The sequence below is a fragment of the Ictidomys tridecemlineatus genome, chromosome 10, assembly GCF_052094955.1.
Source record: "Ictidomys tridecemlineatus isolate mIctTri1 chromosome 10, mIctTri1.hap1, whole genome shotgun sequence".
NCBI lineage: Eukaryota > Metazoa > Chordata > Mammalia > Rodentia > Sciuridae > Ictidomys > Ictidomys tridecemlineatus.
In genome coordinates, this window is record NC_135486.1 from 94,437,090 (window position 1) to 94,451,900 (window position 14,811).

At 40.3% G+C, this 14,811-nt stretch overlaps 1 protein-coding gene across 1 annotated transcript; it reads right to left on the minus strand.

Annotated features, from left to right (window-relative positions):
* Positions 1-4,757: 4,757 nt before the first annotated feature.
* Positions 4,758-13,945, minus strand: LOC101956585 (lysozyme-like protein 1). The gene is made up of 4 exons (XM_005334288.4): positions 13,807-13,945; positions 13,178-13,336; positions 5,534-5,612; positions 4,758-4,907 (listed from the first exon to the last, which is right to left on the minus strand). Exons 1-4 carry the CDS (start codon positions 13,943-13,945, stop codon positions 4,838-4,840), a joined length of 447 nt encoding a protein of 148 aa, XP_005334345.1. The 3' UTR covers positions 4,758-4,837.
* Between the last annotated feature and the right edge of the window lie 866 nt (positions 13,946-14,811).

The window sequence follows — 14,811 nt, forward strand, 5'->3', positions numbered from 1 at the left end:
ACCACGGTCTGAGTGAGTGTGCATCTGCTGGACTCAAAGCCTAAGATGACTTTTGAAGTTAACATTCAGAGGGAATGTCTGTCACTAGCCTGTCATGATTAAGTGTGTTTTGCAGTGCTTAGTATCAGTCTAGAATTGTTTTCTGTGAGTTAATTAATCTAGCATTGTTTGCTGTGAATTGATTATGTCTATTGCAGTGCCTAGCATTAAGGATTGTCGTTTTCTTGATTAAGAACCTATAGAAATTGTATTGAGTAATTTGAGTGAATAAAGCATTGAAAGGGGCAGAAGTGCATGGACATTCTTTATTTCTCCCCTCGACTGCATATGTTGCAATTTTGCCCCCTCATGACAATGTGCTAAAGACCTAATTCCCAGAGGTGTTGGGAGGTGCTGTGGACCACTAGGAGGTGGAGCCTACTGGGAGGTTCTTAGATCAGCGTGAGCAGGCCATGGACAGGGACTGGGGGATCCTGGACCCTTTCTGTCTCTCCTATTGACTCCTGGCTTATGAGAATTGAGGAGTTTTTCTTCTCTATTTGCTCCCACCTTGAAGTGCCACCCTCTCCGAGGACCCAAAGCAACAGAGGCCTGATCTTATACTACAATCTCCAGAACAATGAATCAAAAGAAAGATTTTCTCGTGATAAGTTAATTGCCTCAGGTGTTTCATTATAGTAACCTGAAGTTGACTAATATCCTATTTCTAAGGGAGTCCCAGTGTGGTCTGTATGTGTTATAGTTTAGATAGTAAGTGCCCCCCCCCAAAGCTCACAAATGAGATAATACAAGAAAGTTTAGAGGTGAAATTATTGGGTAATGAAAGCCTTAATGCAATAAGTGAATTTATTCTCTGATATAGATTAACTAGATGGTAATTATAGTTAGGTTGGGTGTGACTGGAGGAGGTGGGTCACTGGGGACATGGCTTTGGGATATATATATTTTGTACACAGTGAGTGGAGTGTCTCTCTCTCTCTCTCTCTCTCTCTCTCTCTCTGCTTCCTGGATGCCATGTCCCCAATATTTTCTTCTGCTACATCCTTCATGTGCCATGATGTTCTGCCTCATCTCAGGCCCCAAAGAATGGAGTCAGCTGTTTATGGATTGAGACCTCTGATGCTGTAAGCTCCAAAATAAACTTTTCCTCCTCTAATTGTTCTTGTAAGTTTTTTTGGTCACAGCAGTGAAAAAGCTGATTAAAACAATATGTTTCTGCTCTATGCAGGATTCCTCCCTGATCGAAATCTGAAACTTTCTCAGGCAGCCACTCTTGCCAACTGCTTGTATGAATTTTTGTGACATCATTGCACACAAAGGGCTACTGGCTGCTTGAGGCTCCATGCTGAACCATGGAAGACATTCAGCACTATGCCTCTTCAAAGGATGTACGCTCTTCAATACAGAGGCACTGCAGAGGGCTCGCAGGTCCTGGAAGTCCCAGTAAGATGACGGAAAGGGAGTGGGTCTGTAGTGGCCAATTGTCCTACAATGGAAGAAATTATATTCACATATAAAACAATTTATGTTTAAAATGTGATTTTTTTCCTAACTGGAATTGTAACATATTTTATTGTGAATTTCAAGTTTTGGAAATCTAGATGATTTTTCTTCCATTTTGGGAACACAGAGGAAATGTCTAAGCTTCCTAATGAAGTCTTTGTTTTCCTTTTTTTTTCTTTTTTTTAATTGGTTGTTCAAAACATTACAAAGCTCTTGACATATCATATTTCATACATTAGATTCAAGTGGGTTATGAACTCCCATTTTTACTCCAAATACAGATTGCAGAATCACATCGGTTACACATCCACATTGAAGTCTGTTTTTAATTCATCTTGAAGACATTAAACTGTCCCCATAGATCTTTTGGGATTTGTGTCAAGGAAATAGATGTATGGAATACAGCTGAGGGTCTCTGGCACCCTCTGTCCCCAAAGAAACTAAGTCACCTTCTTCCCCTGAATTCTGAAGATTCCTTTTGGGCAGCAGAGTTTTCTTAGACTCCCATCGATATACTATGACCCTTGGGGAAATAGTTACCCTTTTTGTACCTCAGTTGACCTGTATAAAATAAAAATTATGTTATTCAAGATTTACAAAGAGTATTTTGAAAACAAAAATGTTCTAAATGCAAAATGTTATTCACACTTCTTCAAAGATCCCACACGTGTCCAGTGGTCCCAACAATTAACAGCCAATCTTCCTGAATGTCACTGTTATGTGCTTAGCATTGCAAAAGGGGTTATGGAAAATTACGAAAGGGTAGCATGTGCCTGTGCTCCCGGTGGCTTGGGGGGATGAGGCAAGAGGATCACAAGTTCATAGTCAGCCTCAGCAACCTAGCTAAACTTTGTCCCTAAATAAAATACATTTTAAAAGGGCTGGGGATGTGTCTCAATGGTTGAGCACCCCTGGGCTCAAACTTTGATACCAAAAAAAAAAAAAATTGTAAAACTAAAAGATGTGGTTTATAGACTAGACCTCAAGGAACTTACAGACTGCGAACACTAATCCTGATTGACCTAATCCTAAAAAACATACAAACTATGAGTTCAGAGGAAAGATCTACTGGAGTTAGAGGAGCAGAGAGCTTTACGTTGACTGGGCTGAGATTGATTAGGCCACAGAGAAGTGTCGCAGGTTTCCAACCTTGGAAAAAACCTGAAACAAAGCTACTCAAGGGAAAATGGTGTATTGGGTTTAGGAGGCATCAAGGAAAATGGCAGATTGGACCAGAGAGTGTTAAGGAATGAGAGAGAACAAGTTGGGGTATGGAGGGACAAAGAAGCTGCAGGAGGAGGGTTCCAAGAGGTAAGCAGCTGAGTCACCCCAAAGAAAGGACACACCAAAATAAGTTGCTCCTTGCACCAACTATCCAGATGTCTGCACCCAAATACGCAACTGTCCAATTAACAAATTTGGTAACCTGCTGACGATGTAGTTGTGAGGAGAAAATTAGAATCTATTTCCAAATGTCTTGGAAACTACAATGAGGGAAATAGATGTGGCTCATCATTTTAATGCATTTTGTTAAATAATGATAACCCAGAGACAGAAGTAATCTTTCCCTCTTGAGTTTCTGAGGACACTAATTGTGGAAAATTATTCAGGAAAATGCATTTTTCATTCTAACTTACTATTTATAGATATACTGAATAAATAAAACATTTGGGAAAGCAAATAGTAGGGCTGCCTGCTTAGAAATTTTATGAATTTTGCTAAAAGATGGATCAATCAAATTGTAGGGTCAGCCAACTTCCCATTATCTTGAATTTTTTGGAGTCGGGCTTCTGGGGGTTTTTGTTGTTGTTGTTTTTAATCTTTCCCCTAGTCTTTGAATGGCCGGCGCCAGGCCCATGCCAACCCCACTCATTAACTTGGTGCCATCAGTTTTAATGAAGCAGGAGGTTTGGCTAAGAATGGGGACCACGAGACAGATGGATGACTGGACAATAATAGTGAAAAATGCATATTTATGGGCTTCTGCAAGTACAGATTATTGACTTAGTGTAGCTTAATGGATTCTATATTTTTCAAAATTTTCCCCTAGTCATCTTATAGAATTATTTTTCAATTCTTATATGAGCTTCAAAAGCTTTTTCCCCATGGTTCATAATGCCTGTTAAATTGCTGCAGTATTACATGATTTTAATGTACTATTTGTTTATTTATTTTTTGACAAGTGTCAGTTAAGATTTTTTAAAGTCTATACTGCAAGTAAAGCCAGTGGGCATGAAGTGAACCCTCAGTAAAACCTGGGCAGTTGTCAACAAGCATGTGTGGAAAGGTACTTTTGGTGCTATCACGGTATCCATCTCTGATCAGTGGGGACTTCTAAATGATAAGCTTATTTGTTAGTGTAGCCATTTCTCTAATAAACCTCAATTTAGTATATTCTCTAGGTCTGATATCATTCAATGTGAGCCTACTGTTTTCACCTCAATTTAGAATAAGCTAGCTTCAAGCAATTCTGCCCTAGACCAGAGACATATGGACAGAGAAAACTGGACAGAGAAAATCCAGGAGCATAGCCGCTCTCCCATGTGGACCATTGAAGGGAGTCATCTATGAGTATAGCAAAAGACAACTTGGGAATATCTCTTTGGGGTCTGAGATCCTCAGCTCACTGCTAGATATAATCAGACAGCAGATTCCTGGCCAAACTAATAAAAACCTTCAGGTTTAAGGCTGAAAATAACTTTGTCATAGGAATGCCTCAGTGGTTTTCAAACTTGACAGGTGTAATTGAAATGGATGCTGTAATAATATGGGAAAGTCTCTGGATGTTGGGTTAACAGCGCTATTTCATCTGTTTGGTCCCATTAGAGTTTCCATCAGGACTTCCCTGAGGAAGCAGAAATACTCTCTCTGGCAGCGTCGAGCTGGGATATACTATGTATTCAGGACTAGGAAAGCATGGCTGTATGGAATATTGCTTTGGCAAACTGTAGCCCACAGGCCTCTTAAAGTTGCTCACCGAGTGCTTTCCTTGGTTCCAAAGTCTCATTTTTGAATGAACAGCCATTTCAGAGGCTTAGGAACCAGGCCTGCTTGTGTTGAAAGGGGGAAATCTTATTCCTTCTAGGATGGAACATTCCAGGAGTGATTTTTTCAAGTCTCAACATTATGCTCTTACAACATCATTGAAACCAAGTCAAGGTGAAGTGAAGACATTTAAATGGAAATATTTATTTTCTTAAAATAGAGCTTAGTTTTCCCTCTCCAACTTTGAGAAGGAATCTGGGGAGGAAAAGAGACAAGATAACAGGAGAAGTTTGACATTCATTACACATCCCGGGGAGTGTGTGCAAAGCATCCTTGGTCCAGTTCTGGTTCAGGAAACTTCACATCCTTTTTTCCACTCAGATAGTTCTCTGCCCTCACAGTGTTTCTTCCAGCCTTGCCTAAGGAGGAGGGGAAGCAGGAACAACAGAAAGAAATGTGACCATCCAAATATTCTTATACTAAAAGTCCATAGAGAAACTTGGATTCCCCAAGTGGGTGGCCTGATGAGCAAGGTTCACTGGAAACATTACCTCAGTGATGACAACAAACCCTACCTGAGCAAATGGCTCATGCTTAACCCCAGAGAAGAAGTTCTCTGCTGAGTTATCATGTAAAAGACATGCAAGAGCCATTCTCTCATTGATGCTCATATTCAATTCCTGTAAAATGTTACTTTAGCCCTCCAAAATCTTATCCAAATCTGGAGAAAAATCAAGTTTCCTCTCCTTGGCTATGTTGACTGGGCGAGCCTTTTCCTGGTTCACATTAGAACTTATCTCCATTATTTGGGACATCTTCATGTAAAAATGCAAGCTTCCCTGGCTCAGTGGATCTCTCCTTCTTGCACTCGTCCCTGCTACTGTGTTCCCTGAACACCCACCCACACACTGATGGAGAAGAGTCACTTAACAGTGTCGGACCAAGCTGCAGAGGCCGGTTTGCAAAGCCCACCACAGTCGTGATGAACAGACATACTCTAGATTTTGCCCAGGGAAGCCCAAGTCTCCTAGGGAAAGGCTCTTACCAATAGTCCATCCCTTGAGTCTCTTTAGCAATTTTCTTGGCACAGATAATTGCATCTGTGAGATCATCAGTGATTAAGGCTGCAAAAAGAGGAGATATAAGGGTCAGCTGAGACAATTTTTGGAGGGGGAATTTACATCAGGTTTTCTTCATGTTCCTCATTGTTTTTGAAACCAGAGAGTTGGAAGAGCTATGGCTTCACCTACAGAGCCATGTTAATGTTCTGCTTCTTCACTGATGAAATACACAACCCCCCACCTCCAACATAAGATCATACCCATTTTGGGTTGCATAAAATTTCAGAAGGATTTTGGGGAAATGTTTTAGAGACGACAAAAGAAGAGAATTTTGTTGTTGTTGTTGTTTTTACATCTTAATGAAACACACAAGTAAGAGGGGACAGTATCACATTTTCTCTATTCAAGTTAGTCTGACATGTAAGAACTCTTTATAGTTAAAAATTAAACCTTTATCTATTGCCATTTAGATTTTTTTTTTCAAGGTGTCTTCCACATGCAGGAAACTTGAAGTTTTAAACCAAATGCACCAATCTTTATTGTTTTATCCATTGCTCCAAACAAAACAAATCTTCAACAGACATGTATGCATTGAATTCAGTATTCATTCCTCCTTGCCTGGAAGAGGTCTCAAAATCCTCAACATAAATATGACAGAGAAAGTCAAATAAATGTAAAAAGTTCCACATTACATCTGTTGGAAGCTGGATTCTCCAGGGGCAGAGGCTGGGATGGGATGGCGGTGCAAAATATTTATTAGATATTCACACCTGTGAAAAAAATAAAGAGGAAGCAGGACCAGGCAGGGGGATATGTCCACTTATGATAGGAAATCAATGAAGCTAAAGGCAACCTGGTCAGGAGCCCTGGTGTGAGTATCGCCCATCTGAGTTGCTCATGTGGGACCCAAAAGGCTGTGTCTCGATCCCTCTGCCTCCCTCAGTCCCAGTGTGCGCTCCCCACCTTAGCTGAGGGAGCCCTCTGCAGCTAAAACAGACCCCAAAGAAGGTAGTAGGTGCACTGTCTGCTCATCACACAAATGCAGCTGGGGCAATGTGTCTTTCCTTAGAGTGGGACCATCGTTAGGACCCCCATGACTGCCGATCAAGAACAGGAAAATCCAAAATCCAACTTGATATCATTTTAATTTATCAATTAAGCCAAGTTTTTTTTTTTTTTAAAGAGAACTAGATAATGATTAATGTTGCCAAGGGTGCAATGAGAAAGGCACTCCAGAGTACTTGCTGGTGAGAAGATGATGGGTCCAGCTTTTCAGAAAAAGCAATGGAGCAGCTGACAGTAAAGAGCCTCAAAGAGGTTCCTATCCTTTCACTACTTATGTCCTTTTTTGAATCAATCCTAAGAAAATGGGGACTCTAGACTAAGATTTGTTTCTAAAGTGGTTTGCTTGTCATTTTATTTATACAAGTTCGGATGGAAAAATCTAATTACCTCATACTAAGTTGTTGATTAATAAAAATTACTTCATATAATGAAATAAGGAATGATCAAAATCAGGTTTTCACAGGAGGGTTCCTAATATAGGGAAAATGTTCCCAAGGTGACATTAAATTGCCAATATTGTAATAATATTTGTTGAAGGTTACACTACCTAATATGTTAGCCACAACCACATCTGACTGTTTTAATTTAACTTATTTCCATTCACAGATAAATGGATAAAGAAAATGGGGTGTATACTGGAATCCTATGCAGCCATGAAAAGAAGGAAATCCTGACATCTATGACAACACGAATGTTGAACCTGGAGGACATTACACTAAGTGAAAGAAGTGAGACACAGAAAGAAAAATACTGGTGACCTCACTTGTAAGTGTAATCCAAAAAGTTGAACTTATAGAAGCAAAGAATAGAACAGAGGTTGCCAGGGGCTGGGATTGGGGGAAATGCATTGTTGGTTCAAAGTTACCAACTGTAAATTATAAGGTGAATCAGCTCTGGAGACCTAATGTGCAGCGGTGAGGACTGTGGTTAATAATACTGCACGTACTGTATACTTGAAGTGGTGAGTAGATCTTAAATTTTATCTCACAAACACACACACACACACACACACACACACACACACGGTAACTATGGGAGGCGATGCATATGTTAATTAACTTGATTTTAGTAACCATTTCACAATATACACAGACACCAAACTATCACACTGTATACATTAAATACTTAGAAATATATAATGTCAATTATTCCTCAATAAATCTGGAAGTAAATTTTAAAATAATACATAATAAATTTAATTAACCTTAAATACAATTAATTGTATTTAAGGTTAATTATTTATTTAAAAATGCCATTTCCTCAGTTGCTGTGGCTACACATTTCATTTGCTTTATAGCCCCTCATAGCTAGTGTTTCTCATGTTGGACAGTGCAGATGGAGAATACTGCCATCATTACAGAAAGTGCTAGTGGAAAGCACTGGTTTAGGGAAAAAAAAGATATCATAAATTTACAGTATTTTAAGGATTAGCTCTTGTGAGATCATTAATACTCTTAAATTTTTGCTGTGTATTTTCTAAAAGATTTCTACAATAGAAATACATTATTCTTATTATCCTCCCAAAAGAAAAACCTCAAAGAAAAATATCAGCCTAAAATTTTGCATTTCAGTAGAGCACTGCAATACCAAATTATTCTGTGAACTTAGTTAAAAGTGGAATTTTTCCTTGGGCATACTGGATTAGTTAAGCAAGGCTTCCTGCATATAGGATACTATAAGTTAAGGAAGTTGATAATAATATAAACATTTTTATGTACCTATAAGCAGATTCAAATTTGTTTGGCAAGGGATACAATTCAGATTACTTAGAAATACTGTATTTTTCATGCACTAGCACCTGATCGGTGCTGAGATACTGTAGCTTGTGTTTAGAAATGGTTGGGCATAAATCCTAGGAAAAGGAGGATCAGTGAGATCTCAAGGAGTGGAAAGGACACGGATTAGAGTCAGTGAAGCAGCAGCAGATTGTATTCTGTTATTCCAGGACTGGAGCACATCCCATGCGCTTATGCCAAGAGCAGGGTCTGGACTTGGAGCAAAGCAGTTTGCTTAGCTGGAGACGCCCTGTAAGGATTCAGGGGAGGCTGCGGGGATGCAGACCCAGGAGGAGAACACCACAGTGTGAAGGTTTTTTTTTTTTTTTCAGTGTCCAATTTTGTTATAGCATTTCATTATTCAAATGATATTGTTTAAAAATGCTACTCAGGTTTGCCTGAATTTTCTTAGGAATGTGAATTAAGAAGATGGAAACCAGGAAATGAACCTAACACAGTGCTGAGATGTTAAAACACAATGAAATCGCCACAGAGGGGCAGCAGAGGGGCAGAAATGAGCTCAGACAGCAGGTTTTTATAAGGATTCATGCCAGTAATTGTTTCTGCTCAATTTACTTTAAATAGACAATTCTGCCTAGTCAAAGATGAATAAAGAAAGGGTTATGCTGGAAAGCTAAGTAGTATTAGAGAGAATGGTTTATTCTCCCACATCTAACAACAGAAAACAGCAACAATCTATTCAAAAAGAACTACTTTTTTTTTTTCAGTTAACTTAGTTCTATTTCAAAATCTGTCTCTCCCCAGCATCCTCTTACCTCCCAACCAAAATATAGTTACCCTTCCCATGATTTATAGCTCTTTCTCCTCTCAAAAGTCACAAAGGCCAACTCTTACACCACACTGATAAGAAATAAGATTAAGGTAAGTGGATGAGATTACATAGATGAGTCAGTAATCTCCTCCTTTTTTCTAAATATCTCTTATTTTAACAAGGCCTGTGGCTGTTTGAAGAAAATAGAGATTGCCACTAGGCCAGGAATTTTGTAAACTATGTGTACATATATTTATGTGTGTTTACATATGCATGTGTACGTGTTTAATTTATACATATGAATATTGGCTTAGTCTGTCTTCTGTGACTATAACCAATCACCTGAGACCAAATAATTTATAAAATAATAGTTTATTTGTCTCATGGTTCTGGAGGCTGGGAAATCCAAGAAAAAGGTGCTGGTATCTGCGCAATATCATGTGAGGGCCTTCCTACTGAATTATAACAAGGAGGAGGGCATTATTACATGGTAAGACAGAGCCAGCATGTCAGCTAGGATCCCTTTTCCTCTTATGAAGATGCTAATGCCATCCTGGATACCCATCCTCATGATCTCACTCATCTCCCAATACCACTCATCTCCCAATACCACTCATATATGAATTACATTGGGAAACACATTCAAATCATAGCAAACATAGCTTTTTAAATATCTGGCTAAGTAGTTTGAAGAAGGTAGATAGGAATTTTAGGAATACAATTTGGAGTGGGAAGATATATCAGAAATGGGCATGAGGTGCTTATATACTATCCATACATTGATGCCGCCATTTCTTATAAACTTACGCTAATGCTAACTTGTTTTCAGGTTTCCATGACCAATATACCTACTTCTGTAATACATGGGATGAAATGACATTTTCATAACTAAAGAGTCTCTGGCCTGAGGCTAAAAGAGATGTGTCTCTGAGAGGTGTTTAGGATAAAAAAAAAAATCCAATTTATTTTTTTTTTCTGTTTTAGAACTGTCCCTAAAAATTTCATATTGTTTATGACAAGAAAACAGATACGAATGTTCTTACCCTTCAAACCATCAGACACTTTAATTTCCTAGAACCAAAGACCATCTTGCAGATGTTAGGTAATAAAGAAGATCATCTAGCAAGGATCATCTTGCAGATAAACATTTTCTCCAAGCTTCCTTCATTGGGAATTACACTGAACCAATGATAAATTAGTAAAGTGCATGTAAAGTCAATCATGTCCATGATGGAGTAACTGATTTTCCTCCTGTCTGGACACAGCTAGAAAATTGGAGAGAAATCTATGAAAAGAATATTTTCAGATATTGAACAACTGACAGTGCAGAGTCATGAGAGAGAGAGAGAAAACAAATGAGGTGACTCTTGGGTTTGCCAGGACTTGCTGCTCAGAGGAGACCCAGGAGGTAGAACCAGGCAGGGGAGGGCATACTAGGTGGAAACAGAGGTCAGAGGCCATGGCACATGGGATTTGTGGAGAAGATCTTTACAAAGCTTCTCAGTAAAAGAGCATGGGAAACCTGATAGAGATACCACGGAGCCTGTGGCTGAAGGCTCACTGGGGTATGTGAAGGTAAGGTTCCATGAGCCTAGGCAGAGCCCAAGGACGGGAGGTGGACAATTACAGCGCTCTCACACAGAGCTGGGGGATGTTTGATTTCTGAGGAGCTAGAGGGAGGAGACCTTCCTAAACCCTTAGAGCATGCAAAAAAGACACCCAAGAAGAGCCATGTTTTGGATAGTAGGACCTAACTATCCATACTGTGAGGACTACTCTAGGATTTCTTTAGTGAAGTTTAAGGGCTTATCAAAATAAAATTCAGCTGGGCTGTCAAAACAAAACAAAACAAAAAAGGCTGGGGATGTGGCTCAGTGGTTAAGCACCCCTGGGTCAATCCCCAGTATCAAAAAAAGAAAACTGATTCCCCATCGTTAATCAGGCAAGCCAAGAACAATGGACATCTTTAACAACTTGAGAGGAAAATAAAGCCTATCAGCATAGAATTTATACATATTAAAAAAAGACCCTCAAAAAAGAAAGTGAAATAGAGACATTTTCAGGAGGCAAAAGCTGAAAGAGAACTTACCGGTAACGACAACCAAATAGTTAAAAGAAATTCTTTAGGCTGAAAGAAAATAAAATCACTGAACTACCTGTCCAAATGAATCCACCCCCACAGGAATTAGCAGAGTTGGAGATGATAAATATGTGACAAATAAAATGAAATCACACTTATCTAGTCGCCATTTTTAATTTGCAAGTGCCTGCTGGCAATTTCTATGCTAATGAGATTGACCCAACAGAGAGGGGATGAAAAGTCACCCAGTAGGAAGACACCTTTGGTTCAGCAGATTGGAAACTGGAGACCCCAGCATTTGCAGACACTTAATAAAGTTCCCATGTATAAAAAGGAACAAATTTGTTTTGACCAAATCCAGAAGGAAAAACTGAGATTTAAAGGAAGAAAGGGACGAGGAGATAGATTTTGGCTCCCAAAACGAGTGTTCTAATTAAGGGTTGATCAATACTCTTATGATCTGCCTCCGGAGGTCATGACTATTCTGCATTAATGTAGGAGTAGGAACAATTCCTAGATAAATTAATGTATGGTTCAGTCATTCATACACTCAAACCCATGAACTAATGATCTTATATGTGGCAAGGAGAAATTAAAATACAATTCATTTCCCGTTCCCAAAGAATTCGCCATAAAATATTTTATGACTCTCTGACTTTACCCTTGTTCCTCATTCTTTATTCGCATCAATATTTATTGAGCACCTATAATGGCCAACCACCATTGTAGGCTGTGAGGATGTATCAGTGAATGAAATAGACACAACTCCTTGCCCCCATGGGACTCCCATTGTAGTGAGAGAGGAAGCAAGAACATCATCGTCTGAACTCTTTCTGCCTCTTGAGTGGCTCTTATATTTGTCCCTTCTTCTCCATGCTCCCAGCCATAACCATCTTTCAGTTGCAGTGCCATTTCGCTGGCTGCTTCTTTAATCTATCTTATGCCCTTGTAGGCAGATGAATCTTTCTCGTAGGCAGGGCTTCCTTGTCTAATCTCTCTCTGCTTCCTATTGCAGGAAGAAGTCAGTACAAGCTCCTCAGCCTGGCTTTCAGTGCCCTACAGGATCGGGTAGCATTTCCAACCACGCTTCCTGGAGTCCTCTCCTCCATTCCCTTTATTCCAGTTGAGGAGAATGTCGCACGACTCCAGACCGTACCCCAGCCCTTCCCACTTGTTGCTCTTATCATTTGGTTTTTCCCTTTGCCGAGAAGGACTCTTTTCTAACTCTGAACACCCAATTCTTGTCTTTCTTCCAGTTCCAGGTCAAATAACATTTTGTCTCCAGAAGCTTCCATGATTTTCTCAATGTCACTTTCCCATGAAGCCTACAGCCATCAATCCATACCTGTTTACAGTTATTTCTTTAACCCTGTGTAAACACAGATTCTCTTTTCTCATTGCCTAAAGCCTTTGTAAAACAGGACTTGTGCCCAAAGCATCTTAATATCTTCAACGCTGTACGCACAAGTCTCTTGACGGACTGAAGCAGAAGAGTCAGAAGTGAATTCTGGTTTAAGTTCCATTGTTTAAGACATGTTGAGAGCATTCATTTGTTTTATTCCACACAAAGAAGCTCAAGCTACCTTCTTGGGGAGAATTGTTCATGAAAGGAGCTGGCAAAGACCTTTCTCTTTCTTACCCAAAATATAGGATGTCTTTATACAGGAAATGGCAGAACTCTAGTTTATCCATTCCCTAGATTTTGTGCAGGGCTTATTAAAAAGTATCTTAGAAAGAATAAGTCATCTTAGGACCAGTAGGTCACAGGGTCTTCAGTGACATCTTGGGGGACTAGTGAATAATTTACCAGCCTTGGTAAATTATTGGCAAATCTGAACTCCAGATTTTTTAGTTCAAGTGGAATATGAGTGGCTGTTCTACCATCAGCTTTCCTGCCTTTGTCTAGGAGGATATTTTTGGAAAACCAAAACTGTACCTGAGCAGGCAACATGACAGTGGTTCTTCTCCTGCAGCTTTGCATCTCTGCACCACGTGAAACTATTTATCTGAAAAATGCCATAGTCAATGCTGCCATCATCCAGGCCAGTCTGAGCTGTGGTGTTGTAGCGGCTCTCATAGTATGCCATGCAGATCCCTGCGGAGAGAAATGTCCAGACAGGCCAGTCGGGGAAATGCAACGGCATCTAATCACCTCCTCCTGGTAGACCTTGGGGGAGGGGGCAGGGAAGGTGGTATATTGGTGGGGTACATGAATGGCTCAGGGGGTGCAGGGATGCTGCACTTGAAGCTGCACACCCAGTCAGTGGCTGAGCCCAACCTATCCCCAAACCCAGGTCCTCCTCACCCCATGCCAGTAGGGGAAAATACATTATTTTCCCCTTCCCTTGCTGACATAAATACAGGCCTCCAGGAACAGGGAGGGGAGGAGGGAGAGGAGGCCGGGAGGGAGAGCAAGCAAAGAATCTGTGATGACCAAGCAGTCACCTCCAGGAGGGGCAGAGCATAAAAACCCTGGGTGTAAACAGAAGGGAGTGAGAATGGCACCTGCAACATCTCAGAAGAGAGGTCAAGGATAGAAAGAGAATAAGGATGAAGAAATCTCACAGTTTCCCAGGCTAAAGCCCTGGTAATTGTCCAGACCGGCCCTGGCAAATACTTTTGCCAGTTTGCAGCGAGTGTAGATTTTGGAGTCTGTGACTGTGACCAGACAGCCAATCAGGGACAAGATGCCAGCAGCCTTCATCCCCAAGGCTGTTGGAGGCAGAACCTGTCAAAGATCAGGAAACCAGTTAGACAATTTGGATTGATTCTATGATCCCCTCTGTCACCAAGAGGAACTTTCAAAACCTAGTAAAAGAATAAGTCATCTTAGGACCAGTAGATCACAGGGTCTTCAGTGACACCTTGGGGGACTAATGAATAATTTACCAGCCTTGGTAAATTATTGGCAAATCTGAACTCCAGATTTTTTAGTTAAAGTGGAAAAGGAGTGGCTGTTCTACCATCAGCTTTCCACGGCCATGAACAGCTCTACCTAGGCACCTCCTTTCACTTTTAGTCGTTCAGAACTTCCATCCAGGGGAAAGAAAGAAAATTCAGGAAAGGAATAGGATTGCCGGGTCTTGTGCTTTCCTGCGCAGTTACTTTCGGGTCAAAGCTGTGTTCCTAGTATCTGACAAGCAAAGAAATGAACCCTCCTTCATTGACATTGGGTGGAAAGCACAGGGGTCATTTCTAGCATCCCCATTTTCTATGAATAGGAAAAATATAGAATACAAAGTGTGAAGCTTTCCCTTTATTTGCAGAAACAGATGCCCCATTGCAGCCAGAGATGAAATAGACATGGGCCTGTGTGGACAACCTTTAGATTTATCATTTGGGGTTTACTGAAGGAAGAAGATCAAGTACCTTATCTCTATTCCATTCTCTTTGCTTGATGCCTTTCCAAATGTGGAAGTGCTGCTTCAAAAATGCCAGTCTTTTGCCCTTTATTGCAAATACAATGTTTCTTTTTTGGTTGGTGATGGGGCATTCCTTCACTACTGCCCCAGTGGGCCTGCAAAAAATTATGGTGTCTGCTGGGTGAGGTGTATTCCCAGAGGCTTGGGA

What these genes read in the sequence shown, in the direction of transcription:
- LOC101956585 (XM_005334288.4), bottom strand. Translation starts at nt 13,945, where the DNA reads ATGAAGGCTGCTGGCATCTTGTCCCTGATTGGCTGTCTGGTCACAGTC. An exon ending in GGGCTTTAGCCTGGGAAACT is followed by an intron (nt 13,337 to 13,806) that starts GTGAGATTTCTT and finishes TTCTCTCCGCAG; the next exon opens with GGATCTGCATGGCATACTAT. An exon ending in ACTCAAGGGATGGACTATTG is followed by an intron (nt 4,908 to 5,533) that starts GTAAGAGCCTTT and finishes CCTCCTCCTTAG; the next exon opens with GCAAGGCTGGAAGAAACACT.